This window comes from Spea bombifrons, chromosome 1 (assembly GCF_027358695.1).
Source record: "Spea bombifrons isolate aSpeBom1 chromosome 1, aSpeBom1.2.pri, whole genome shotgun sequence".
NCBI lineage: Eukaryota > Metazoa > Chordata > Amphibia > Anura > Pelobatidae > Spea > Spea bombifrons.
In genome coordinates, this window is record NC_071087.1 from 81,148,471 (window position 1) to 81,173,957 (window position 25,487).

Below are 25,487 nucleotides of genomic sequence, written 5' to 3' on the forward strand. Positions count from 1 at the left end.
TTCCCTCCTACACACATTCCCTTCCCTCTTTTCCTCACCAAACAGCACAAAAAGGTTTTGTAATGGAGGCAAAACGTGGCAAACAAATTAAGGAATCTTAACAATTTTCAAAGTTCTTGACATTAGTTTTCGATTGCTTCCTCTGAGATCCTCCTTGTTATTGAATATTCCAACGTAAACGCTAAATTGCCAAAAATAACATTTGCAAGAATTGGAATGCACAACTCTATCGCTGGTACACTATATGAGCAGCCGTGACAATACTGCAGAGGGCCGCGTACCTTTGTGGCACGGCACCCTACTGCACTACCGCCTCAGTTTTATTTCAATATCTTTTTTTATTTTGAACATATAAACCGACTGCCGTCCAAAAAAAAAAAGGATTTTAACGTCTTAAAAGACATGCAAATGTTGAAACAGCTATTACATGTGAAAGTAAAATTATAAATTTCTACTGGTATAGAAAAGACCACCTCAGTTTTAAAGAGTTTTGGACTAGCCTGGAGGCAATTGATTCCATACAACCCACCCTTGTCTAAACCACATACTTTATAGTCTCAGTTTCCTTGGCTGGAGTGACCCAGCTCCACTTAGCAGAGTCCTATCATAATGACTTCTTCATTGAGAATAAACTACCAAGTTTAATATACCCCAGAGAACATTCTGGAAAGTCCCTGCCCTTGTTCTGACACATATAGGTTGCTTAAACATTAACATTATTAAAGTGACCGGTGCGCTAATTGAGTTAATAATGGGAAGCAATGGGGCATCCCTGCTACAGTATTTTAATTATACAAATTATTGTATTAACACATTTTGCTGTTTCTATACACATTATTGTAACTTTTAGGGCTCTAGAACCCAGGAATACACTCTTATCAGATGGAGGGGGTTATGGCCTAAAGAAGGATACTTGGCGGGGTATGGTATTAGAAACATCTCCTAGAATATGGAAAGAAGACAATCTGCCAGTAGCACAGGAAATAAGAGGTTATATTAACCTTTTAATGGCCACATGGAATAACTGGAGCTACACTCCGGTATATAAAAAATTGACTCCTACAGTGTGTTACCCCAACCAGGCAAGCTGTCTAAATGAGACGCGCACACCCCTTTTCTGCTTGAATCCGCAATACCCGATAGCTGCCAGCAGGGTGCGCCGCCGAGCAGCCCTGCGCGGTCCTGATGCTGCCGGGGCTCAGTTTCCAGCTGAGAGCTCTGCCTGTGTGACTGATCCAGCCTACCGAGGGGCTGGAGATGGCCAGACTGACGGAGAGAGAAGCGAGGAGGCAGCAGCAGCATCTCCCGCAGCAGCAGCAGCCCCGAGCCTGCCCCATGAGCGGCCCCGAGCCCCTTGCTCAACAGCCGGACAGCATGAAGGACCTGGACGCCATCAAACTGTTCGTGGGGCAGATCCCTCGCAACCTGGAGGAGAAAGACCTGAAGCCTCTGTTCGAACAGTTCGGCAAGATCTACGAACTCACCGTGCTCAAAGACCGCTACACGGGCATGCACAAGGGTGAGTGCCAGCCATGTCAGTGCACACTCATCCAGAATCGTTCGCTACCTTCCAATCCCTCGCTGCTCCATGCCCAAGAAACATATGTCCACTTAGGTTGCCTGTCTCCCCTTCGATATCGAGCTGAGTGTAATCAGGTTTCCACATTCACGTTCAGCCTAAATTCATAGCTTTACTAGCATTCTTATCCATCAGCAGGGGACAGGCAGTATGATGGGTACCCGACACCCTGTTGGCTGAGATCTCTCCATTACAGATTCAGACACCCCAGCCAGCATTTCTTCCCTCATATCTATTGCCATTTTTACACATCCAGACACATTGATGCTTTTCTTCCATCGTGCCTTACACATATATCCATACAACCTGTCACCCATGTGTTTGCTTGTGCTGTTGCACATTGAAATGGGTGTTACAGGCCTTTCTATCTTACATAAATATAACCCTTCCACTTTTTTAATATGATCAAACCTATAGAAGGTCATGTATGGAGTTCTCAATTTCCTTTCCATTTCTCAGATAGCTGTATTCACCTTCATTCAGGACAGTGAGCCATGTATACTCAAACCAACTCTTTTAATCTGTCATACCTTTTTGTCATCTCTGCTGTAGCCATCCCTTCTCAACCACTTTCCCCTGTGTGTTGATATCTGGTTTCTGTATTTCATATTTTCAACAGGGCCTCCATTCTTCAATCTCATTTCAATGCTTCATCACCCCTATTCCATTCTCTCCCCTCTTTCTTTTCTATCACAGTTATTACCATTTCTGTCATTCCATTTTCTCTTGCACTCTTATTTTCCCAGTTTCATTCTCTCATCATCTTATCATGTATTAGTCATTAGTATGGCTTCTTATCTGTTCTGTATTTGCTGTTTTCTCCCTGAGTAGCATCTTTGCTTATCTGTCACATGCATCATGCATTTACTATTTCACACCTGGTCCTTTGTTCTCTTTGCTATTCTTCAATTTTTACATTTTCATTACATTGTAATTCATTGGACATATTCTATCTTAATATCTCCTATGCTTCCAATAGCATTCTCTCTTCTGCTCTTGCACATTTGCAGCCTTGTTGATAGTAGTAAAGCCTTTTCCCAGTATATATATATATATATATATATATATATATATATATATATTAGCTCTGGCTTATGTTCTGTCTTCACTTAAGTCCTTTTGCTTTTTTATATTTACTTTTATATATATAAATATATTAGCTCTGGTGTTTTTGTTCTGTCTTCACTTAAGTCCCTTTGCTTTTTTTATATTTACCTTTATTTTTTATATTTACTTTTGCACACCTTTTTTGCGCTGGCACAGATATTTCTGTACACTCACCATTTCTCTTTGACCCTCTGTGTTTATGCACACTATCACATCTGAATTTCCTTTGAAAATATGTTCATATCATTTGTGGCTTTGTCATCCCTGCTCTTACACACACATTATATATACCGGTATATATATATAAATAAATAAATAAATAAATATATATATATATATATATATATATATATATATATATATAGTGTTCTGGTACAGTGTAGCAAAAATCATATGCTCATATTACTGACATTGTTAATTTATTACAATCCCCCCACTTTGTTCAAATGATCTCTTCTTATACATACCCCTTACATGCACTCATTTTGTAACAATTACTCTACTTTTAAACAGTGTCGTTCCTTCACTTACTCTTCTCATACATACTTGACACATTTTTCTCTGGACTTGTCTACACTTATTGAAATCCACAAAGTAGTATACATGCGCTACCATTATCTCCATTTCACTGAACTTTATCACTTAGTATATTTGTCTAAAACCTCTGCTCTCTAGCTGAATGTTTTTGCACACCTGACTGGTTTTCTATGTGTGCAACCCATGGAGCTACAAATGGCACAAATCTGCCAACCACAACCATTAGGATGTTCTAGCATAAATAACATCATATACTTATAATGTATGTCAAAATTTGAGCCATGCCACACCTTGCAGTGGTACAAAATACCATTACTGAGAGCACACACACATTTTGTATAATAAGATTTAAATTTGCGTGTGAGCTAATCTCAGTTTGATCATCACTTTTTATACACCCACTCCTACCATATTTATTCCAGTGCCTCTGGCTTCACACACCCCTTTCTCGTATTCCATCTGCTCATACATGAAGATTTTCATTGCATCTTACTTCATGCGTTTACACACCAACCAAATTTATATGTGTCCCCTAGTTTTGCCACACTCTGCTCTCATTGTCTTGTCCTGCTTAATCTCATACTTGTTGACTTTATCCAATGACTTTGATGACACACAAACACCAAGCTTGCACATGTCAGTCCTTTTGCGTCTCTAATTTTACACACTCACTGGACTAATCCCAATGTGTTCTGTACACATTGAGTGCCTCTATTTTAATCTCTTTTACACAAACACACATTGCATTTCAGTCGCTCAGTTTGCTGATACAAGATGATTGTATTCAGTAAATTATGATGATTTTTACATACATTGCTCGTATGTCATTAAACCCTTACTTGTGCATGACCGATAACTTATTTTGTTTTTTTTATAGTCACTATTTTAATCCCAATCTTTCCCTTCTTACACACGCTCAACGATTATTTCTTACATACTTGCTCGTCACTTTGTCATTTCCCTTTAATCTTGCACACTTCTTCACCTTACCTTTAGTTCAGTTGCTTTGTTCACATGTGTTACATTCCGTTCACTCCCTTGTGCTATTAAACACTCACTAATGAATTTGCATTTTTTTCTGCTTGCACAAACACAATAATCTTTACCTTATTTATTTCGCTTATGAACGCTTATTAGCTTTATATTAGTTCTGCCTATTTCAGTCTCTTTGCTTCTACACATTGTACAGAATCTCTTTGCACTTTCTTACACACATTCTCACAAATTTAATTTAAACCACTCAGTTCTCTTTCCCCATTATTTGTTTATGGACTGTACTCTTACAGGCTGTCTGCGCCTCTTGTACTCCCATGCATGGACTACCTTTCTATCAGTCTCTCTGCTCTTAACCATTACGCTGTCCCTTTGCTCTAATATGGTCGCAATGTCTTATATATACACACACTATCATTTTGGTTCTTCAATTCTTACATGCTTCCTTTTAATTATTAAGCTCATTTTCATTCACACTTCCTCTCTATTATTATCATTATTATCCTTTATATCCATATATGACAGCTCTCTGCATAAGCCATGAAGGCTTTAAAGCTTATTGCATGGCTTCTGGGCTAGTTCTGTTCTCTTCAGATAGAGATGATACCATCTGGCTCCACCCACTTCCCTCCTGGTTACATCCACTTTGCAGCCCACTGATGGCTGAACATGACCTCATGAGTGTTGAGCCCCATCCCTGCATCCTATTGCCACCCCCACTTAGTTCCCACTAGAAAGGGATGGACAAAGCTTTGGCCAGTATAGCTAGGAATTCCCAATGTATTCGACAGTGCCTGACAGAGGTAAAATACACATTTAAAGAAGTACAAAAGAGACAAGGGCCTCAGGAGAATTAATTTTAGAGGGATAGTTGATGGTCTGAAATCTAATGGAGAGTCTGATAATCTGACAAAGGGAAGTCCGGTAAGCACGAGCAAGAGATGTTAATTAGATGTCAAAGGAAGTAGATTAATCTTGCAGAGACATGATAGATAGAAGTGAGGAGAGCCTCTTGCAGGATAGGATGGCGTAGCACTAGCAAAGGTGTGACATGGCTGATCAATAGACTATAATGTTTGTGATATGTTGTATGAGTAGGTGGTGAATTATGGGGCTATTGTTAAGGTGAAGCTATGCCGGGTTCAGCAGGGTCATGTTGTGGTGACACCTAGCGAATATTGCATTTGAAGGACATCACTGTCTGCTGCAACCCAGCCACAGAATCATGTGTGCTTCTCAGGACGGATAGGATACTACCTTACATAGGACATTAGCGAGCAAACAATGAGCCTAAACCAATGCAATGCTAAGTGACAGGCCAAAATCTGATACCTGTCAGTAATCACTTCTGAAATGAGGCAACATTATTTAGTAACACACTGGATATAACTAATGAAGCAGAGCAAAGAAATTCAGTATTATTATAAGGTAATGAACATGTTATAATCTCCCAGGAGTAAAATACAAGTAAGGTTTCTGGTAGAAGATTTTAAGGAATCTAAGAGCAGATTTGGAAAGGGCAGTTGGCAGACAATATAGGAGATCTGGAGATAAAACTGCACAGGAATGTTCAATTTGGGGTCACCAGCACTTACTGCATTGGTTCATAGAGACTTTTATCTATTCTAATGTAATACATTTGTTATCTTTCTTTAATACTTATTAATATTATACTCACCTATAACAATTTATGTATTTTACTATTTAGAGCCTTCATGTACTTTATGTGACAGTTCTTTGGCTCTTATACCCTCATTAGCCCATTATCTTATACATACTTAATCACACACACTTGCTGTGTTTGATCGTCCAGTTTCCTAACCTATAATACTTTAAACACAATCTGTCTACTCTTCCACTATAATTATTATTCATTTTTATTCGTATAGTGCCAAGAATTTACGCAGCACTTCTTACAGTACATACATTCAAAAAACCTTACAAAACAAGAATTGACTGACTAAGACAGACCGTTACATTAGGTAAAGAGGGCCCTTTCCAGTCCTGCAGTAACACAATCACACATTCTTAAATATATGCACCTTCATCATCAGTTATCTACCTAACACCTACATATTCATTTCTGCTTTGGTACCTTCATTTAATTTCAGTCCCCCCCCCCAAAAAAAAACTCTTAAACATGCACATGGTTCAGCACTTACACAATTAATGTTTTTTAAAATATTTTTCTTATATACCACATTTATACTGTATTTATTTCACACACATAATAAACAAACGCGCCATGTTTCACAGTTTATTTTTTGTTACATATTCACAATGTTTCACCCACCCTCCTTTCTTTTACATACATACTTCTATTTTGCCAAGTCTATTTGTCCACACCCTTTTATCTTATTTTACTGTTTAACTCTTTGAATAATGCCTTTTTTAATAATTCCCTTTAAGGCATTCCTGATTCTCATTGCACTCAGCGACATATTTTTTATGTTGACCCAAGCCATATACATCAGTATATATAGATGTTTAGAGGATGGGCTGAAATGTTCAATACTAGTATAAAATATTTTTTGGATGTTGGACCCATGTAATATTTATTTGTTTATATACTTGTGTAATACACAAATACATACACAAAGTTCTGAATGTAATTTGAAAATGTGCTACAAACTACCCTCTTTCATATTGTTGACAGTGTACACATTTCTTTCATTTGAATCATGATTTTCGCGTCATGTCATTTGTTGTTATTAATCTCTTGGCGTTTAAAGAAAAATCCCTTTCCGCCATCCTTGCCTTGCATAAGAGGTTTGCAAGCTAGACCAGGTTGGTAAAGGGATTAAGTTTATTGTACCAATCTAAAATATAGCTTTTAGTTTATTGTGAACAAAAAATAAGAAGACAACAGGTTGTGTCATGAAGAGTCGAAAAGTCAAATTAGTGAGAAATGGCCGAAAAAAGATCTCTTCAGCATTCTTAAGTAAAATGTGACTTTTAACTTACTGAAATGCATCTCTTATACAATTAAAAGACCCTTCAAATTAGAGTCTTTATTGGCGTCAAGGGTTCTTTGCCTCGCGAGTTTGTGAGAGTGCCACCACAGCCATGTTGGTATTGAAGTAGCCATTGGCTAGATGTCAGAAGGGCCACCATCAGGGGCCTAGTAGAGTCACGTAATGTGCATTACATGACCCTGCAGTGGTAGAGAGGCAGCAATGCTTTTGAGACAGGTCTTTGTGAGGTGAGGTGAAGTGGAGAGGTGGAGCGAAGGGGTAGAATATGGGTCTGTGTGCTGTAGTGTTAGAGTAAATGTCTATGTGTCTACATGTGTATATGTTTAGAATCAGTGTGTGCTATTGTATGTTGTTGCATAGTGTGTGCAGGTGTATAAGTGTAATGTTAGTGTGTATGACAGTATGCAGTGAGCATATAGTGTTTTAGTGTGTGTGTAATAGTGTCTTAGAATGCCTGTAAACGAGCATATGATGTTAGCAGTTAGCATGTGTGTTTCTGTTACTGTATGTTGTTAGTGTGTGGAAGTGAATGTTAGTGTATGGTGTTAGCACAAGTGTAAATTTTTATTTGTTGTTAGCATGTCTGTGTATGTGAGTACCAGCATAGGGTGCTATTGTGAGTGTGTATCAGCTTATGGTGTTGGGAGTGCCAGGTGTGAGTCTAGGGTTAGTGGTGCCTGGGAGATGGGGAGGAGGAGCAGGAGAATGAATAAGTGTGTGTATGTAAGTGTATGGTGTTAGTATAAGTAGTTTGCATGTTAGTATGTATGCGTGTTAGTTATGGGGGTGCTGAAGAAATACTGAACCCAGGCACCACTAACTCTTAGCTCGCCCCTTGCTCTAATAAGGTGTGGTCATGGGAGGATCATAAAGTGGAGTGATGGGTGGAATGTTTGTGGAGCAATGGGATCGACATAGGGTTGCCTAATGGAAGGGACATGGGGGCCTTGGCTTTAACCCCTTTATGGCCAATGCTTGTAAGCATTTAAAATAAATGTGGTTATAAATAATGTGGTTATAAATAACTATTTCAACCGTATACATCATGTACACTTTTTCCCTTTCTTATACCTTCGATCCTACCCTTTTTTTCACTGCCTCCCTTTTTTATTAAGGGAAGCTATTCTCTCCTTCAACGTAACCCTCTCTCTCTTAATAGCCTTTCATCACTCTCTCATGTCGACTTTTAAGAAATGTATTGTACAGGAATCCAAGAATTTATAATTTAATTAAAAAAATTATGTCAGCCCGCATTTTGATTCTAAAAAAAAATCACCCAATTTCTGTCACCCCTCTGTTTGATCGGATCACCCCTTATTTAGGGCATAATATCCAAGTTGTATATTTTGTTTCATCCCTTGAGCCAGTTTCTATCAGGAGTGGCCTCTGGAGCATTAATCCTGTCACAGCAGCAATGAGCATGTAACTCCTCATTCATGTCTCTGCATTTTATTATTTTCTTTCTGGATTTGAACAATTTAACCCTGTCAAACCTTTTTTTTTATATTCCTACCACAATCTCTCAAGTGGACTCCTAAAATTAAGAGGGCTTGTTCGCCATTTGAACACAAAGCAGTTTTACCCGGTGAAAATAAATGTGCGATGTAGAGGGGTGTGGAGAGGTTTTACTACAAGAAAGCATCAAACTGTGGCTAATACATCATGGGTATAGGTATATATAGAATATATGTAAGGAAGATAGACATTATTAGTGTTTGGGTCTGGAGATATATCACACATTCGGGGGTTAAGTGCAAGGCTGTGTGGAAGGCACTATTATTAATGCAGTATAGAGCCCTTCATAGTAATTGTGCTTTCCAATGCTGTGACTTATGTTCAATGCTAGGATGAAAGCCCTCATTTCAAACATGAATTTTAAGCATGCTATACCAATGAGAAAGAAAATCCAACTAGGATGCTAAGATATTTTTAAATCAGTAAAATATGGAGTCTTCTGAAGACTGTGTGATCTTGATAATCTGATTTTTCCCAGAATTTGTAGTAAATATCCTGAAATTTAGGGTAGACTGAGAGTCCCAAGGAAGGGCAGCTGCTATCCTTGTGCAGGTCTAGCGATATATAAATCCACAGGTGTAGGGAGACCATAACGCAGCAAGGCTACACAGGGGCTGTGGATAATAACTATGGTCCCCTTAGTTGTGAATTTAGAGCTCAGGGCCCAAAAATGAGGCCCTAAGTTTAATATAGTCAAATAGGGTGGTTGGAGGTATGGCTGGGGACAGGGGATTACCAAGATATTTTATGTGACTTTTGCAACCTTCTCCTAGCTGTTTATGTTTAGAAGAATAATGCATTAATAGTTACATAGCTATATTAACATTGTTTCATTTATAAACCAATTTATTGTTGTTTCAATACACATTATTGTGACTTAGGGTTATATGTATGCTATGTTGTGCTCTGCCTAGGAGGGGGGGCCTTAATATCTACATGCAGCAGTAGGAAAATAATAACATGATTTAGGCGTGTATGAAGAAAGGTTTGAAAACATACAGCATAGCTGTAGGATGTTGGATTGTATACATTAAGGTTTAGGTCTTTTTAGATCACTAAGCAGTCAGATAGACAGATGGGAAGTGGGTGGAATAAAAAGGAAGAGCACAGGTAAGGAAACAGCCTGTAAATATGTAGAGATGTTCATTGTGCTAGAGAAAAAAAAATATGTTTAATAAAACATAATCTACATACAGTTTTTAAAAATGTATTTTTATTTGTATACCTGGTGTACCCATGTGTAATGTCAAAACTCTGGATAGTAAGAGAATCTCCAAGTTTACTGGGTTCAAAGAGTAGGAAGTAGGATGTAGGATGTTGGGTTGTGAGATATATGAAAAAATTAATGTCTGGTAGTACCTAGCGATAGATCAGTATGGTGATGATCACCGGATGTGCATATCGAAGGGTGAAAACAGTAGATTTTATTTAGGTTGTCTAGCATTATAGCCAGCAAGATGGCTCAGTTGGTAAATTAACAAAATGTCAGTAGCTGAGAGCAGTGGGTGTGAAGTTCAAAAATACTACTTTGGTACCAAAACAGAGAAAAACTAGAGAAAAAAACATTTTCCTCCTTTTCGCTACATTGAATTAGCATAATACAAATCCACTTCCTATACATGGATATAAGTTGTATTGTGTCTTGCATCCTACTTCCACATTCCCTCTCATTCCTTTGGTTTGTTTCTTTCTTGCCATTGTCCTACCCTTTTCTGCCTGCTAGATATTTCTTCTCTCACTATCTCATTGGTTTCCTTAATCTTATCATGCTCTTTGTTCCCTTCTTCCTCCATTTTTTCTCGCCCTCTGTTCCTATGTCTGTATCTCCTTAACTGTATACTCTCAATGTTTCTCTCCAACTCCCTTTATTTCTTGATCTCCTTTTATCTCTCAGTGTGTCCCTTCCTCCCATTCTCTGTCTCTCTCTCTTTATCTATACCCCTCCTCCTTCTAGGTCCCCAGCTGGCTTATGGCTGTAAGGGAAATCCCCCTTCCGTTCAGAGATCTCTGAAACTATGCATAGCAGATAGTGTATGCATATTCTTATGGGTTTTTTTTCTCCATACATTTCTAGAAAGGGTTAAAGAGACTCATCTGAGAAGGTAGATGGTCCCTTTTTCCTCCCAATTTTTTCATTTGTTTAGGTTTTTTTGTTACCTGGAGGAGATGTTATTTCAGCTGTTTCCATGGAAACATATTCTTCCTATGCAATGAAGATGCTTGTGATAAAGATAAAAATCCCCTTTTCCTCCCCCGCCCCCACCTCCATTCTCCAAACCCTCAGCCATGTAGGGGCAGCACAAAAGGACCCTGTATTTTGAAGTGACAGCTGGCTATCAAATATCTACATTGGGCATATATTAAGGCAGAGGAATTTTGGGCTTGAAAATGCTCAAAAATGTTTTGGAAGCCAGAAAGCAAAGCATGGGATAAACCTTTGTATTAAACCCAGTGAACCTTTTTCAGTTTCTTTTTAATAGATTTAAGAAATGACTCAGCAGAACTCAAGCGTAAGCAGATAGCAGAAAAATACAAAAATAAAAATGCCTGTGTGTATTAGTAAAATGTTGTGTGATAAAACAGTTATTTAAATTGTACATTAAAAATTAAACTGAAGTGTATCCTCTAGGCTGCTGATTGAATCAACGTAAAGTACAAACAGAAGGACAGTCTATTAAATAATAGTAATTTACCCCCAGAGACATTACAATTAGATCTTGGCATTGCATACACCTGAGACACTATATAGTACAAAAGCGCACTACAGACAGTCTTTCTTGAAGGCAAATGTTCAGTAGGATTTAAAGGAGCAATGCTGTAAGAGAAGGCCTTTTTGCAATGGTTGAAATGTAAAATAATACAGTACATGAACCCAGTCTGTCCTTTCACACATGCTGCAGTGTCCCACCACTACCACCATCACCACTATTCCTTTAAACCCTTTAAATGCCAGTGGAGGGAACAATGTCGCCTTTGCAGAATCAATGAATGTTAAATGTTGAAAATATTTAGCCTTTTTTAACATTTTTGGATGATACCATGTTTTGAACTACTTTGTGCAAAGGGTTTATCACACTTTTTTCTACTCTAACATGATAATTTAATTTATGTGTCGTCCAATCTACAGGCTGTGCCTTCCTTACATACTGTGCCAGAGACTCTGCGATCAAAGCCCAAACAGCCCTACACGAGCAGAAGACACTTCCAGGGGTGAGTCAAATTTCAGTGAGATGGGGGTAACCCTTCTCCAAAATATTTACGATGTGAAGCAGCCCACTGTGATTACTAATACAATATGAAGGATACCACCCAAATTTGAGGCCACACAAGTTTTTATATACACAAATATATCCAGCCTACCACTAACCCACCAAAAGTGATATACAATTACAGACAACAGGGTTGTCATTTGTAATATTATATCATTTTAGTTGATTTTATTGTATATCTTTTATATTTTTATAAGCTTTTAGTGTATTGTTTTACCAACTCACCAAAAGTGGCTCCTATATTGTTAATTATTGACAATTACTGCTTTAACATTTCAACTTCTGGTGTATATAGAAGGAAGCTGTTGGTCCAAGAATTGCTGTTTCTAAGTCTTGACCCAACATAACATATACTATAATGCTGAGTCTGAAACACTCATTACGTGTTTTACTGCCTAAGATTTTTTTCAAGACAATAAGGATATTAGCCTTTAACCTTTTTTTCAAATGCAAAGTTTAGGAATAAGACGAATAAAGGCTAAACTGTTTGGCATTTGATATTTTGGACCTCCAACAAAGACTCTTGGGGTATCCTGTCCTGCTTTTTGATGTCATATTGATTTGAGTCTCGACAGACATATTGCTCGTTCAGTGTGTAAAACTGGTCCCATTGATTAAGACTGCATGTCAATAGTTGAGAAGCGTCAAATGGGCATTGCTGCCTTGCTAGGAGTAAATACTCTTGTAATTAGTAAATCAGACTATAAGTATGGCCAAATACATTCAATTCTTATTTGAAAATGCAAGCATAACCTTCAGTAGGTCTTGTGAGTAAAACTACCTTATATAAATATAGAGGATTCTGAAAATAAGGGATATGTGTACATACAGGCATAAATTTGGTTGTGTCACACTCACAAACGCTAATTATGGTGGCACCACAACATAAATGATTTCAGAGTAGCCATTATGCTTTTCTGACCAGCCATATCTTCAGTTTGTTGCATCAGCCAATAGATGTACGATTATGGGATTTATTTTCTTTGCAATTGAAGAACATAAATAATTATTCATGGATTATTTACAAAATGACAACAGAGCCAGTCCACAGACCTCCACTGTATATTCCAATCATTTTGGCTAACAGTTACTATTCTTGCATATTGGAGGTATAGCTTATTTTTTAGAATACGAGGCACACTTATCTTGCCCTCGAATGGGGCATCAAAAACAGGGCCCAGCAAAGCTTAAATTTTATGTTGAGCAATAAATTAAATCGTAAGGAAAGTGTTAGAATCAATTTGAACCACAAGCTGGATCAGTGAATTAAGTCATAAAAACAACAGCAGAAATAATAGTTGGTTACAAGAAAATATAAGCATAGAAAAAAAAGGATTAAGAATGGACAAGCCTTGCATGTTGCAGCATACCTGTATGCAGTATGGGCCTGTGAATTCTTACTAAATATTTTCTGTGCTGGTAGTTCTAAGTTTATTTAAACAACCTTAGAGCCTTTGTAGGAAATATAAGACGTAAATGGATTATGTTGTATTAGTATGCATTAAGCTGTGGCACATGGGCTTGTCATGATTCAAAGAGGCACATTGTCATTGAAGAATGTGGTCAGAGGTGGGGGACACAGTTAGAGACAGGCATGGGTGCACTAAGGTTAGTGCCGCAGGTGCACAGCACCCAGCCGCCAATCACCGATGCATCCAGCAGAGTCCCGGAATGGGTATTAAGTGACCAGGTTATAGTAGGACAGAAGCACCACGACAGAGAGGTAAAAGGTGGGAGGAAAAGCTGGCAAGCTACACTGATGATGGGAGAGTGCGAGTGTGTGTATGTGAATGTACTTGTGAGTGTCTGCTGTTATTGTGAGTGCATGTTAGTGTATGGTGTTGGAAGAATGTGTGTGTGAGCATATGGTATTAGTATGTCTGTACGCATGTTTCTGTATGATGATAGCATGAATGTGTTTACAGGATAGGATATGTGTATGTTAGTGTATGGTGTTAGTATGAGTGTGCATGTCAGCATATGGTGTTAGAGTGTCAAGGGTGAGCCTAGGGTTAGTGGCAAAGGAGAGAGGAGTATGTGTAAGTGTATGGTGTTAGAGTGAGTGGGTGTTGTCATGTTATGATGGGTGTGAGTTTTAGTTTCTCTCCCTAACCCAGACCTGCTTACCATGTCCTGCTTAAAATGAGACAGTTGGTATGTATGGGAAGGAACTCAAAGAAGATGAGCAGACCGTAGCGCAATAGAAACTGGGGAAGGCAGGCAGTGCACACATGGACAATGTACATTGGTACATAGGTATGTCTCTAATGATAAAACAGATTGAACTCATCAGAGAAGTAGATAAAACAACCTAGATAGAAAAAAGCACCACGTACCATCATTCATTGCCTAAATAAATAAGTGGTAATTTGTTAGTGGAAACAAACACACCTGAGAGGTTACCTTAACCACTTTACTGCCACTTACTGTGAAATCTGTAATTCATTTTGTTAAAAAACTTGCCTTCATTATACATATTTTTATGGGACAAGTGCTGTTTTTACTAGCTGGCCAGAGAACTATGAGCCAAGATCAACATAAGAGCCTTCACAGGGACTTTTATGTTTCTTATGGCACCGGTAGATTGCATCTATTACATCTGGAGCAATTCCATGTCTTGTTATGACTACTAGTTACAGGTGGCAGACAGGCAGGCCACCAATAATACCTGTAATGACTAGTGCATCTTAAAAAGAGTTAGCAAACTTTCTTAGTATTTATATTCAATAGCCATGATATTCCTAGAGAATATGGGAGCCATTCCTTTGAAGCACATCTAAAGGTTGCTATGGCAACCATTAAGTGATTATGGCTCATAGAGTTTTACCATGTGGTCTGGGGCGACCTTTAAATTAGTAAGTAGCTAACAGTAATTAGAATGAAAGGGGCAGGAAACCTAGTCCAACACGCTTCCACATACTCACTACATTTCCAACCGTGTATCCTGATGTCCCTTAAAAAAGAAGTAGTGGCAGCAAGCAAGACTGTAAAAAGAGTAATATTTACATGAGTAAAGTGAGAAGAAGGTGGTAGAAGAAGAGGAGGGAATGGGTTTGAGTCATAGGGACTGCTTCATGATTTATTTCCTCCTTTACCATTCCTGATAGCAAGAAATACAGTAGAAATTTTTTTTTTGCTTAATGTCATAACGAAAGAATGGTTACGCGAGCATTAGCTGAATCCTGTGGACCATTTGTCCTAGAGGTTGCGATAGTTACGTAACTTCACATATTAGTTATATGAGCTGTGATATAAAAATGATAGTTGCCAACATTCTGTATTGTGCAGGATACAATGTAGAATTAGACCAATGCACTTTTCAAGGTAGCATTTTGGTGTTGCATCATGTATTATCATGGCAATAACATTATGCCACACTTTTAATGTTGTCCATATTGCTGTGTGTACTCCAGAGTGTACTTGTGCATTGCGTACTCTTCTAGTCTCACTGGAATATGTGATTAAGTCCAGACTTCCTAAATCTCTTTATTTGTGATTTTATGTTGTCTTCGCTGGCCTATTACTGTGCCAATTGGTTTATATTTATTTTCCATCTGTATGTTTATTTTCCTTTCTGTATGTTGAATCGCCAGGGTTGTTTAAATAGATAGAGATGGATATGGGTATATAGGTGCATTAAATAAGGAGAGGAATTGGATATATAGGAACAAATGGAGAGAAAATCAATCTACAATGAGATAAAATACAATTATATAAAATAAACTGCTGGGAGGCCATATCTATACTGAAAAGACAGGAATTAGGATTAGGTTTGTCTATCATATGCTTTTTAATCTTATGCTTTTTAATCATTTAGTAAAATAAATAAAGCTGGAAGTTTTTTTTCAAGTGCTGGATCGATCCCTTTGTTTTTTTTTTTGTCTATCATAAAACACAGAATATGAAGTAGTGATACATCGAGCTGTCTGATCATGTTTTTCTGCCTCCTTAGAAAGCTCAAGTGTATACTATATGACTAAAAGTATGTGGACACCTGGTCAATTAACCTATATTGTTTGAATGTCCCATTCCAATACCATGGGCATTATATGAAGTACCCCCTTTGCAGCAATAACAGCCTCCACTCTTCTGGGTAGGCTTTCCACAAGATTTTGGAGTGTATCTGATGAAATTTGTGTCCATTCGGCCAATTTGTGAGGTCAGACCATTCAGCCCATGAATTCAGCCCATGAATTCAGACACTGAAGTTGGACAAGAATGCCTGGCTCTCAATCGTCATTCCAACTCATCCAAAAAGATGTTCATTGGGGAAAAGGTCAGGGCTCTGTGCAAGCCACTTGAGTTCCTCTGTACCAAACTCATCAAAACTTGCTTTGTGCTCAGGGGCAGTCATGTTGAAACAGGAAAGGGCCTTCCTCCAACTGGTGCCACTAAGTTGAAAGCATACAATTGTCTAAAATGTCTTTGTATTCTGTAACATTAACATTTCCCTTCACTTGAACTAAGAAGCCTAGCCAAATCCATGAAAAACAGCCCAGACCATTATGCCTTCATTTACACTAGGCATTATGCATTCCGATAGGTAACATTCTGCTGGCATCAACCACACTCAGGGTCCACTCCAGCTAACCCTTGGCATTGTGCACAGTGATCTTTTTCAGCGTTATGCACTTCTGCACTCGACAGTCCCACTTTGTGAGTGTGTGCAGTCTACATCTTAGTGGATGAGCTGTTGTTACTCCTAGACGCTTCCATTTCCCAATGATAGACCTTACAATGGACTGAGAAATTTCATCAACTGACTTGTGGCCAAAGTGGCATTCTATGACAGTGCTATGTTTCACGTCAATGGGCTCTTCAGTACAACTTATTCTAATGTCAATGTCTGTCTATGGAGATGGCATGTCTATGCTTGATTTTATACACCTGTTAGCAATGGGTGTGGCTGAAAGACCTAAACTCGATAAATAGGAGGAGTGTCCACATACTTTTGGTCTCATTGATGATTATGGCTTCATACCAGTGGTTCTCAACTCATGGGTCGCGACCCAAAAGTGGGTAGCGACCCTGTCTTCAGTGGGTCACTGAGGGTCAGGGCCAGACTGGAGGCATACCGGGAAAATTTCACTTTCCTGGGGCTGCCTTACACATTCTAGCGGCAATGCGCGAGCAGCAGGCTGTCAGGACCGCGGCCGCAAAAATCAGGGCCGTCATGTACTTTAGTATTGCTCCCTGACCGCAAAGCAAGTTGCTTGATTGATTTGCGGTCGCTGTCTGCTCCTAGTGGGAGCTGAATAAAGTTTTTATCTGATTGCTCCTCCCCTCTTCCTGCTGACCAAAGACAAATGTGGGTCCTGAGGATACACGGGTTGAGAACCACTGCTTTATACGGTTATCATACAATACTGCAAGTTAATAAAGTACTAAATGTACTGTTGTGGGGTGGATTGGAGAAGCTGTAGTGTACTACTGTAATGTTTGTATATAATATATATACCACTTATAGGTATACTTGTAGTTTCTTTCAGCATAAAATATTTGTGACAAAACTAGGCATTAGACACTGCTTGTGTTTGAGTTGTAGAGTTTTATTGATTATGACAGTTTCCCATTTATGCTACTAGCCAAATCTCTATTGTGGACAACACAAAATATTTTTATTTTGTTTTTCTATCTTGTAGACAAATATTTGTTTTAAATTATCATTCTATGTTATTATCATATATTATTCTTCATTGATAAATACATATTAGTTGCAAAACTACACATTCTGCTGTACTTGCGTGCTTTTAGTTGTTTAAAATGGAAAACCTGTTCCTGAGTAGCTTAAGACAGTTGGCCATTTACACTACTAGCCAAACCTCTATTTTGTGGACAACTAAAAGTTTATTTATCATCTTTCTATCATATTATCATATATTATCCTTTATTGATAAATACATATTGATGACAAAACCATGCATTCTACTGGGCTTGGGGACAGTGTGACTGTCTTTCAGTTGTTTAAAATGTAAAACTTGTTCCTGAGTAGTTGTCCATTTATAATACCAGACAACACAACATTTTTGTGATTATCTTTCAATTCATTCATATTAGTGACAAAATCTGGCATTTGACTGTGTGAAAAACATTAAATGTTTGTGAGAAGGAGTGCTTCTAGCTTTTGTGGGTTAGGCAGAGCCGGCAGCAGCCATGTCTGAAAAAGTAGTAGTCAGTAGTGACCTCTGGTATACCAGTCCCAAGTAGGAAAAAGCCTTCTTCCTCTGAGTCAAAAGTTGAACTACCATGAGTTGCATGCAGCACCCGCAGCAGTGCCGAATATCCTTAATCTACTACTAGTGCTAAAATCTTGTCCACCTTGTGAGGGGTCATGTTGTGGTGACTTGGTGGGATCCAGGGCCAAAATAGCATGAAATCTATTTTATGGTGAAGCACGGAATAAAACCACCGCTACCAGTGTAACCACAACTGAACTTGCTGCTACCACTATCACCTCTGGTGCTACCGATACTGTAAGCACTGGAAAGAGTTGCTCCCCAGATTGGTTGATGATAACAGCAGATCTATTTTTGTTCCAGAAGATAGTGAGGAAGGAGAAGAAAGGTCTACTGTTGCAGCAGGAGTGGACCTTACTCCGCCTTCTGCCCAGGTGGAAAAGGATATGGTCATCTTCGATGACAATTACCTGGATTTAGATTATGAGTCAGACTTGGAGGAGTCAAGCGATATATCTTCCAGTAATAATTTGTCTGTTAAATGTGTTGCTCCTTCCCCTCCGCAGAAGCAGCAGCAACATTTCTATCCCACAACTTCCCCAACATGCACTGGCAGAACTACCACCACTATCACAATGATCCCTAATACAATTTTGTGGGGGAAAAACAACAAAAAACACTAACTGTGTGTATATAACTGCTACCCCATCTGGTGGGCAACATCATAGTAAAGTGTGGGAGTATTTTGAGACTGTGGGAGATGGGTGCACTGCAAGGTGCAAGTTGTGTCCTAAGGTAGTGAGCAGAGGAAAGGTGAAAAGACATCTCGCTAATTTTGGGATGAATTAACACCTACATACACACAGTGCAGCCTTGCTTCTGGGGGAACTGATGGCATTCAGCAGCAGATGCCAGAGCAAAGGGCTTGGTGAGGCCTCAGCCTTCTCAAGGAGTGTGAATGGTTCCCAGAGACAGGTGGGGCAGGCACATCCACTGCACCAGCCTACCCTAGAATACTTTGGGGATTTCCACTCAAGGGCATATCAAAGCAGCAGTCAAATAGGTTGACATGACTACTTGGTCATCTTATCGCTGTTGGAGGTACTGCCTTCTCCATTATTGAGTGGGGCCCCTTCAGGCAGCTGCAAGGCCCTTGCTCCCCACTACCACCTCCCCTGTCGTACCACTTCCAGCAAGACTATAGTGCCCTCCCTTTAGCAGTCTTGTGTATAATTGTTGAAGGACGAGCTGTCCAAGGTAGCTGGTCAAACCATCCACTTTACCTCTGACATTTGGAGCGCTACTAGTGCACAGCATGCCTTTCTTTCACTGACAGCACACTGGTAGCTGCCTAAATATTTGGATGACAATACCATTGTAGCCGTTGTAAAGGAGGGGATGAACTGGGGCAGAAGGGCAGCAGCGTTATAAATCCATCCAACTCAATGCTGAGATTATGGATGAGCAACACACATCAGATGCTGGTGCAGTGGATTGGACCACAGGCAGACACAGCAGTAGAAATGGGAATGGTGGAGACTGATAGGGCAGCACACATGGTGTAAGCAGTTAGAGATGTGGACTTTATAGGTTTGCATTGGGAAGGAGATAAATTATACCTGGTGGTAAGGGTAGCTATTCCAACTGAGAGGCAGCGTTGGCTTTTGAAATTGATTGAAAAGTGCCGTAAGAATGCAAGGCAACAGCTAAGGGAAGAGCAAAAAAGGCATGTCTACCCCACCACTGTCTAGATCTGGGGGTAGTCACACGCTGGAACTCCACCCTGGACATGATGTAGCTTATCCAAGAGCAGCGGGCTTTTTACTCCATGTCCTCTGAGCAGAACATTGGGGTGTCCAGCCCATTGGGCAGAGGGGAATGGGCATTAGTGGGCAGATGGTGGCTGCCCTGATGCCATTTGGGGATGTGACTGAAGACTTAAGCCAGAGCACTGCCATTTTGGGCCAGGTCATCCCCTTACCTACTTTAAGCAACACATGCATGACTTGCTGGAACAAAATTAGGTCTTTCAGGGTGACAGATTATTTGTGGAGTATGAAAAACTGATCAATAGGCTGATAGCGGCGCATGCTGACCACCCTCTGTGACCCAAGGGTTAAGGGCAAGCTGGCTCTTAAAAATTATTTGAAAACTTGGAGGGGCAAACATGTCCATGAGATGCAGCACAAAAGGGGCATGCTAAGCAAAAGAGAGATGCAGGAGTGCCAGCCACATGTCCAATTCCCAATCCCTTGCACCAATGCAGAGCAGCTGTACTAGATCTACAAGAGCATTGGCGATTTGGACAGTGGCCTTTGATGCTTTGGTGGGTACTAGTACCACCCAAGTTCCCCAAAGTCAGACTAGTGCCTCTAAAATGGTGAAAGCCTATCTTGAGCACTGCCACTACCTCATAGTACTGACCTTCTACGTTATTGGGACCAGAAAGCTGTGGTCTTGCCAGGCCTGTCTTTAGTGACCCAGCAGATGCTTTCATGCCCACCAGTGTCAACAGAGAGAGGGTTTTCCCTGTGACAGGCAACACACTCAACCCCCAGAAAACACTGCTTTCCCCACACCTGGTTGAGCAGTCAATCTTCCCAAATCAGGTTGCCCAGCACACAATATACAAAGTGAGTAAGGTTGTAGTGCTGCTGCTCTGTATCATTCCTTACTTCGATGGATAACTTTTTAATTTCTATAATATTGTTGCAATTCAGTTAAGCTCCGAGGGGTTACATGTGCCTTTCATCTTCCAGTGCCTGCCTGTCCAGGCCCACTACCCTACTGCTACTGCTGCTCCTCTTTCACCATCGTTACTATGGACGGTCAATTATTGAAATTTGTTTAATATTGGGGAAATTCAGTCTTGTTCCAAGGGGCTGCCTGTGTCTGCTGCAGAGTGCCCTACTATTACTGCTGCTGCTGCTCCTCTTTGACCATCCTTACTATGGGGGAAACTTTTTACATTTCTATAATATAATGCTCCAAGGGGCTGCTTGTGCATCTGCCAGTGCCTGCCTTTTCAGGACTAGTGCCCTACTACTGCTTCTCATCCACTGTCCTTACTCTGGGTGATCAATTATTGTAATTTGCATGTGTCTGTCTGCCAGTGCCTGGTCTGCCCCTTTGCCCTGCCCCTGCACCTCAATGCCATTCCTTACTATGGTGGATCAGTTCTTATTTTTTATAATATGAGGGGATTCAGTCTGTCTGCCAGTGCCTCTCCTGTACCCTGCTCTGCTGCTACAGCCCAATCTCCTTTCTTATTCTGATGGATCAATTCTTTAAATATTTTTCTAATTTGGGGAGAAATTCAGTGTCCTGTACAGTGGGGGTGGATATGTGCCAGTGTCTACCCACTCCCAGTGCCCTGCTAGTTCTGCTGCGGCTACTGCCATATCACCTTCCATACTCTGAGGAATCAATTAATAAAACTGGTCCAATTGCTGGAGAAATTGAGTTCCATAGCATGCTGTTGGATGTGTGTATACATTGGTGCAGTGTTGCTTTTCCTGGTGGTCCTGCAGGGCAACACCAAGTGCGGATCTCCTACTTAACCTTGAGATAATGCTGCTGTAGGTGAAAAAGTGGGTCCAGTAAGAGTAATGGGTCTTCCACTTTGGGAATGCCCCGAATATAATTTCCTAATAAAAAATGCCCTAGAACTTTATCTGCGCCGAATGGCCAGGAAACAAAGTTAATTGTCCAAAGACGAATGCAGCAAAAACAAAACAAAAATTTCATCCCAATGGCCTTTGCTTGCCGTGTACAAGTCTACTTTGAAGTCAGTTACGGTACTAATCATTATTATTTTATAAAAATGCGTACTGCCTTCTACCACTTGCCTTTTATTATAAGACTATTGCAAAATTTGAATGTATGAGGTAAGTAGGGAAAGACATTCTTATGAGACTACAGTATAAATAGCTTAAGTGTTATCTTTACTTATAGATTACCATTCTACTAAGTAGATACTTCCCTGCCCATTACATGTCAAGGACATATTGAAATAAAAAACTCTTAAATGATCCAAATGCTATATTTGAACCAACTGACTCTGACAACAGTAAATATCTATTTATTAAAAATATATTTTATTTTTATATTTACTTATCTTTATTACCTCCCAGCCTGAAATCATATATCTTCCCAAGCTCCCCAAGCCACCATGTAAACACATATGAGAGAACTGTGAATAAATAGGAAAGAGAACATTCCTATTTATATATACTTGGCCCTCTTGTTTCCAGTATGATTTTTTACTTCATCCTGCTCTCGTTCTCTTCTTCGTGTTTTTTTAATGCCTTTTTTTATGACATATTCTTCTGCTGTTGGGTCCAGTTATTTCCTCACCTCTTAGCTCTTCAAGTTATTTCTTCTTCTGTTTCAACTTTTCTGCTATTAGCTCCCCCTCTCTACACAGTACTTTTCCCTGAGATCATCTTAATAATTTCAGATAAATCCTACAACTTTAGTATCTTGCTTTTTTTCAGATCTTATCTGCTTTTTTCATCTACTTTTTCCGTTATGACCATACTATGTACACAACTGCTGTTCCACTCTAACTTGTCCACAGGGTCACCACATAATCATGTAGTCTTTGCCTTGCAAAGCCCAGGGAAATCAGTGTCAGCCATTTCATATACGCATGTGCTGCCTTATTGCACATAATACAAGGTCTTGTCATCTTAATGCCATATTCATCTCTTTGTCAAAGTGAGGAGTGCAAGCTAAATGAAATAAGCTGTACAGATACGACATATAATTTATTTAAAACAAATATATGTGCCGTGTGTCCTTTACTTAGGGTATATAAAATAAAAGCCCTCATTTATTGGAAGTGGTGCACCATATTTATTTAAGCTAGGTTAGTTCACAAAGGTAAGTGTGCAGATGTAAATACAACTAATGCTCTCTCACTCAAGCACTGAAAATAAACTCAACAGACGAAAGATAGCTATCGAGTCATTGAGGTGTATTCAGGTTTAGGGTCGCTACCATAATACAACAGGATACATATGGTTTGTTGGTCCCTAGAAATGTGGCTGGTTTACATACGGAGATAAAGTAAGTGTGGTATTTGTGATTGTTATATTGCTATGTAACTACAAGGATCTAGGTAAATGCAAAAGTACAAAAAAGGCTACAATCAAGTCCATATCAGTAATTCTAAAAATCCAATAAAAGCAGAGGAAAATAAAATGACAGACTAGATGGAACATTTGTTTTAATTTTACTTGCTCTCCAATAGCATGTTTGAATTTTATTTGTGTTTGCTCAATGCCCCTGCACTCTATGCATTTTTATTATTCTTCTTTGTTTATGCAGTGATCCTTCAAATCATTCTCATCTAAGACCATCCTGAGTTCTTTGCTAGCATCTCTCACCCACCTTCAGTGAATCTCCACCCTCCTTCCTGTTCCTTCATTTGTCTTCCTACTCGATTCATTTTGTAAGGGTCATTTTTTCAGGAAGGCCTTAAATGCTCCTACTGCCTTCAAGCAACAGCAGGCTGTCATGTGTTTCTATTGATGGCATCCTCTGTTCTGACTCTACATACTTTATACTACTGCTACAATATTCTCATCCACATAATATACATGTAAGATGATATTTCTTTGGTAGATCAACCAGGGCCATCTTAACAGCTATGTAGGCCCAGGGCAAAGCAATGCAGTGGAGCCCCTACACCCTCCCCCCAAAAAACATGATATGAGATGAGGATTAATCAACAGAAACATAAGTATGCATATGTGTGTACATGTAGGGGAGAACAGAGGAGGGCTAGCTGCTTTGAGTCCGGCATGCAAGGATATGATGTTGCACTTTGGGTGCCCATACACACGCACATACACTACCCTTACAAACATCTGCCCATACACACACACATATACAAATACACTGTCCTTACAAGCCCCTGCAAAAACACACACATACAGTATACACGGCCCATATATACACATATACATACATGGCCCTTACATGGCCTGCCTATACACACACATATGCACTACCCATATACACTGCCCTTACAAACACCTGCCCTCACACACACATATACACATACACTGTACTTACACACCCCTGCACATACACATATGCACTAGCCAAATAAACTGCCCTTACAAATGCCTGCTCATATACACATACCCTGCCCTTACACACAACTGCCCATTCACATACAAATACACAGGTCTGCCCATACACACAATCTGTGTCACACTTGCCCTTAAAGCACCCCTGTCTCTTCATGTCTTGCCCACTCTTTCTTCACATCTTCTGCCCCCCTTTCTCCTCATCTCCTGCCCCACTTTCTCCTCATCTCCTACCCCACTTTCTCCTCCTACGTCTTCTATCTTTCATCATCTGTCTTCCATCTTGTCGTGGGAGTGCGAGGTATATCACTCCAGACCTGTGCTTGAGTACCCCTCCCCCCATGGGCGCCTGCTATGCAGAGTAGCGCTCATGGTGCCTGGGCGTGCACTTAATGTCAAGGAGGATGCCTGTCCATCTGGACACCATGAGTGTCCAATGTATGTTGTTAAGAGTTAGGCACTATCCTCTTGCAGTTCATTTTACAGGTTTGAAACCCTTCCTAAAGACTAGACTGCTCATGTACACAGAATATCAGACCTGCATGCTATGATGGCTAATCTGTTTATTCACTTTAAAATAAACAATATATCTTTATTCCTTATGAGTGAGAGAAGTGCGCTCACTTTTTCTTTCATGACTTAGTAGTAATTATTTAGTGCTTCTTTTATTTTATGTCGTATTAAGTTATTTGGACTGATCTGTTGCAATGTTTTTAGTTATCTGTGAAAGTCATCATAATGACTTCCAGTACTTCACACATCCAAATTACGTTCCTTACTGTCTTACTAACAATAGGAGTGCCCCCGTGTGTGACAGTTTTTTTTTTAAATCAGTGAAATCCACAGAGACCAGAGTTCCAATAAATATCCCTTCTAATAAATAAAACTAAATTAGGTTAACTCCAGTTGTTAATACAAGACCATATGAATTCCCTTTACTGGTAGAGACTAGACTTGTGCATTTGGATTTGTACGACTTGCCAAGCCTGAAATGAGGACAGGACCCCCACAAACCAGCTGGAAAAGAAAAGAAAACAAAAAGCTCTTAACTGTTGTCCAAAATTTGCAGGCCCTTTCACTCATACTCTCTCACACTCTCATTCTCGTTTACTTTCTCTCATGCTCTGTAAATGTTTCCCGACCTTCTCTACTGACCGTTTCTGCTTCCACTTCCACATCTTCATCTTTTATCTTCTCTCTTTCATCTTCTTTGTTTTACCTTCTATCTACATCCGCAT

General features: G+C 39.6%; 1 protein-coding gene across 1 annotated transcript in view; it reads left to right on the top strand.

Annotated features, from left to right (window-relative positions):
• Positions 1-1,239: 1,239 nt before the first annotated feature.
• Positions 1,240-25,487, top strand: part of CELF5 (CUGBP Elav-like family member 5) — a 43,003-nt gene continuing 18,755 nt past the window's right edge. Inside the window, exons 1-2 of the mRNA XM_053465406.1 lie at positions 1,240-1,519; positions 11,834-11,916. Coding sequence (XP_053321381.1) covers positions 1,258-1,519; positions 11,834-11,916 — 345 coding nt within the window. The 5' untranslated portion in view covers positions 1,240-1,257. The remainder of the gene's footprint in view (positions 1,520-11,833; positions 11,917-25,487) is intronic.